This window comes from Penaeus vannamei, chromosome 16 (genome assembly GCF_042767895.1).
Source record: "Penaeus vannamei isolate JL-2024 chromosome 16, ASM4276789v1, whole genome shotgun sequence".
Lineage (NCBI taxonomy): Eukaryota > Metazoa > Arthropoda > Malacostraca > Decapoda > Penaeidae > Penaeus > Penaeus vannamei.
In genome coordinates, this window is record NC_091564.1 from 18,333,251 (window position 1) to 18,337,923 (window position 4,673).

General features: G+C 40.7%; 1 protein-coding gene across 2 annotated transcripts in view; it reads right to left on the bottom strand.

Moving 5' to 3' along the window:
- Nucleotides 1-323: 323 nt before the first annotated feature.
- Nucleotides 324-4,673, bottom strand: part of eIF4EHP (eukaryotic translation initiation factor 4E homologous protein) — a 16,854-nt gene continuing 12,504 nt past the window's right edge. The window contains exons 7-8 of one of the 2 annotated variants that reach the window (XM_027354392.2): nt 1,000-1,184; nt 324-503 (exon numbers count right to left, since the gene is read on the bottom strand). In XM_027354392.2, coding sequence (XP_027210193.1) covers nt 1,115-1,184 — 70 coding nt within the window. In that variant the 3' untranslated portion in view covers nt 324-503; nt 1,000-1,114. The remainder of the gene's footprint in view (nt 504-999; nt 1,185-4,673) is intronic. The other variant, XM_027354395.2, reaches the window with a different exon arrangement.

Sequence of the window (4,673 nt, forward strand, 5' to 3'; positions counted from 1 at the left end):
TTCCTTTGAGCAACCAACCTTTGTACTGACACTGAACTAATCTTGAAAAACAAGATCATATTCAAAGTTCAACGTTCTTTTTATGATAAATGGAACATTTTTATCCATGCTATCATCTATTCAGCATAGTATGGACATTCTCTACCAGGGTATAATACACAAACATAACTAATTCCCAAAGTTCAACATAAGACTTTATCTGATGTCAAAAATGTGCTAACTCTTCTATATCACCTGCACTTTCACAGGTACAAAGATCTTTTGTTCAGCACTGAAATAAACCTAATTGTAGGCAAAGAAGGCATATAAATAAACACAAGTCATTAAAATAAATTTGTATTGGATATGCACCTACTATACACATGGCATGGATATGAACACAATCTTCCTCACTTCTTTAAGGAGTCACAACAGCATCACGTCCATTTACTCTGTAGATTTCCCAAATCTCTATCACGTTCCCACTAATTAGTTCCAATTAGAGGGGTTGTACTGTACACTGCCTGTATCAAGTAAAAAAAAAAAAGAAGTATTTGTATATACAAACTTGTGATTCATCAATGAAAAATATATCTATAACTAATTTATATCTCTTAGCTTTAAGTGACAAGAAAACAGTCATGGAAAAACATTCCAGTCTTTTAAACATGACATCAGAGGGATGATGATGACCTGAGACAGATTTAAGGAGTAATTACCATTCTTGAAAACTTTATTGGTTTGCAACTTTGACCAAATTTCACCAAGAAAAAGCTAGATAAGGCACTGCATGTCTGACAAAAGAGAAAAATATAAGAGGACCATTACTTTGACAATGACACAACCCACCAGCACGACAAGAAAAAATAACATCAACAATTTATGCTGAATTATGGAAATGTTCTCTCCAATGGGATCGGGGGTTGGGGTTGGGGGGCAGGGAGTCGCATAAAACTCGTCACCTACAAATATGATCATAGCGGTAGTAGAAACATGGCATGGGCATATCTTCACACTCACACCTGTAGATGCACAGAGAATGGGTGGTGTCTCAGGCTCTCTCTCTCTCTCTCTCCCCACCCTCCCCCCCCCTGCCAGGAAGAGGAGGGGGGAGGGGAGCAAAAGGAGAGAGACGTCAGTGAAGGAGGTCATGCCTCATGGGTAGGCCGGGTTTGCGTAGTAGGCTTGACGCGGAGTGGGTGTGCCTACAGGGAATCAGTACAAAAAGCCACATGGGTGAGGAGGTGCAAAGGAAAAAAAGGAAAAAAATTGTCTTAGTTTTCAAATTCAAACATAATTAATAATTTTGGACTTATATATATAAATAGAACTATATATAATTCTAAATGGGCTAACAGGCTTCATTATCTGGATGCGTATATGTTTATGTAAATATACGTGTGCGTGTGCGTGTATGTAACTATACGTGTGTGCGTGTGCATGTATGCAAATCTGTGCATGTGTGCAGATCTGTGTGTATTTGTATAGATCTCTGTGCTTGTGTGTGTGGATCTGTGTTCATGTATAGCTGTGTGTGCGTGCGTGCATGTGTGTGTGTGTGTGTGTGTGTGTGTGTGTGTGTGTGTGTGTGTGTGTGTGTGTGTGTGTGTGTGTGTGTGTGTGTGTGTGTGTGTGTGTATGTGTATGTGTGTGTGCATGTGATGTGTATTTGTGTGTGTGTGTGTGTGTGTGTGCATGTGCGTGTGCATGTGTGTGAGTGTGTGTCCGTGAGAGCGAGAGTGAGAGTGAGTGTGAGAGAGAGAGTTAGTGTGTGAGTGTGTGTGCATGTGTATGTGTGTGAGTGTGTGTATGTGTGTGAGTGTGTGAGTGTGTGTGTGTGTGTGAGTGCGTGTGTGCGAGTGCAAGTGCATGCGTGTGTGTGTATGTGTGTGTGTGTGCGTGTGTGTGTGTGTGTGTGTGTGTGTGTGTGTGTGTGTGTGTGTGTGTGTGTGTGTGTGTGTGTGTGTGTGTGTGTGTGTGTGTGTGTGTGTGTGTGTGTGTATGTGTGTGTGTGTGTGCGTGTGTGTGCGTGTGTGTGCGTGTGTGTGCGTGTGAGAGTGTGAGAGTGTGCGTGTGAGAGTGTGCGTGTGAGAGTGTGTGGGTGTGAGTGTGTGGGTGTGGGTGTGAGGGTGTGGGTGTGGGTGTGAGGGTGTGGGTGTGAATGTGTGGCTGTGAGTGTGTGTGAGTGAGTGTGTGTATCAGTGCGTGTGAGCGTGTGTGAGTGTGTGAGCATGTGTGAGCGTGTGTGAGCGTATGGGAGTGTGTGTGAGCGTGTGTGAGCGTGTGTGAGCACGTGTGAGTGTGTGTTTGCATGTTCATGTGTGTGCATGCATGGTATATATGTAGTATATGTGTGGTATGTGTGTGGTAAGTGTGCGGTATGCGTGTGGTATGCGTGTGGTATGCATGTGGTATGCATGTGGTATGCATGTGGTATGTGTGTGGTATGCGTCCGGTATGCTTGTGGTATGCGCGTGGTATGTATTTGGTATGCATATGGTATGTGTAAGGCATGTGTGTTTATGTATGTGTACATATATGTATGTATGTAAATACATATATATGTATGTAAATATATAATAAATATACATACATGTATACATATACAGTGTAAATACATATATATGTATATATATATGAGCATATATATACATAATAGACATGTGTGTCAGAAGTCAATTCCTAAACATGATTAGACATGTCTCCTTCATAAATGTCCCTGGCATTGCTGATGCACCACTCCCACTTCTTAGTTCTGGAACATGTTCTGAGGGACAGTGCACAGGTCTTTTAGCAAATTTCCTTTTATCTCTTCTATCCTCAACATTTCAGGCAGAGGACAGAACAAAAAAGTACACAGGGACCATATTCTGAGAGTAAAACCAGCTGTGGAACAACAATTATCTTGTGCTCTGCCCAAAAATTATGGATAGGGAGGGTCACAGGAGAAGGGTGTTGCCATGGGTCTCATGCATCACTCCTTGTCCATGCCTTTTTGGCAAAAGTACAAGCACTTTCATCCCACAGTCTTTCTACTTTTTGGATTTGGGCCCTGCAGACTTTTCAACTCTGAAATCTACCAAGAAAATGGCCAATAACAGATAATAAAAGAGACAAAAAAAAAATTACTACAAGACTTTTGTACTAACACTCATCACTAACTCCAGAAATGTAAAAACTGGATATGATATATCAACAGTCTTCTAAGAAATAGATCCCAGCCACAGACACAGTCAGAAACACTAAGAAGCAGACTTATTTCTATACAATGTTGATGTTGCTAACCATCTATTCATGCAGACTGTATTCACAGTTTATAATCAGACTTCTCTTCTATATGATAATCTTAAAATAAGTAAAAAGTTGAACTCATCTTAAAACATGAGCATTGTACATTAGTTGCCAAGAAGTGCTTTATCTCCAATTCAGGCTACACACCACCATTTCTGGGTGACGTCTATCTACCATTTCTTTATTTTCTGACAAATATAAGCAAATTAGAAAATAATGAGAAACAGTACAAAGTTAGAATATCTTATATCAACTGATTATAAACAGTAAACACAGTGTGAATAGATGCCAAGCAAAAGAAACTTCTGCTTCTCAGCTTCAAAGAGAGGCTGGGCTTCTGACTCTGAGCAAGTGGTACCACTGCATTGTCAGTCTGCATCTTTGAATATGGATATAAATTGTAGGAAAAGCATTTTCTTCTTTCTAGAATGGCTTTATATGACCATGTGCATATGTAAGTGCATGTGCACGTGTAAATGCATATGCATTTGTAAGTGCATGTGCATGTATCTTGCATTTGCATGTATCCTTGCATGAGCATGTATTTGCACTTGTTGCATGTATATATGCATTTGGATGTGCATTTGCATGTATATCAGTACATATATTTCGGCATGTGTTTGCAATGTGTATGTATATGTATCTGTGTGTATGTGTGTTATATGTGTCTGTATGTGTGTTATATGTGTGTGTATGTGTGTGTGTATGTGTGTGTATGTGTTTTATATGTGTGTGCATGTGTGTGTGTATGTATGTGTGTGTGTATGTATGTGTGTGTGTGTGTGTGTGTGTGTGTGTGTGTGTGTGTGTGTGTGTGTGTGTGTGTGTGTGTGTGTGTGTGTGTGTGTGTGTGTGTGTGTGTGTGTGTATGTATGTATGTATGTATGTATGTATGTATGTATGTATGTATGTATGTATGTATGTATGTATATATGTATATATGTATGTATGTATGTATGTATGTATGTATGTATGTATGTATGTATGTATGTATGTATGTGTGTGTGTGTGTGTGTGTGTGTGTGTGTGTGTGTGTGTGTGTGTGTGTGTGTGTGTGTGTGTGTGTGTGTGTGTGTGTGTGTGTGTGTGTGTGTGTGTATGTGTGTGTGTGCTTGTGTGTGTGTGCTTGTGTGTGTGTGCTTGTGTGTGTGTACGGCACATGTGTGTGTGTCCTTGTGTGTGTGTCCTTGTGTGTGTGTCCTTGTGTGTGTGTCCTTGTGTGTGTGTGTCCTTGTGTCTGTGTGTCCTTGTGTGTGTGTGTGTGTGTGTGTGTGTGTGTGTGTGTGTGTGTGTGTGTGTGTGTGTGTATGTGTGCTTGTGTGTATGTGTGTGCGCTTGTGTGGATGTGTGTGTGCTTGTGTGTGTGTGCTTGTGTGTGTGTGCTTGTGTGTGTGTGCTTGTGC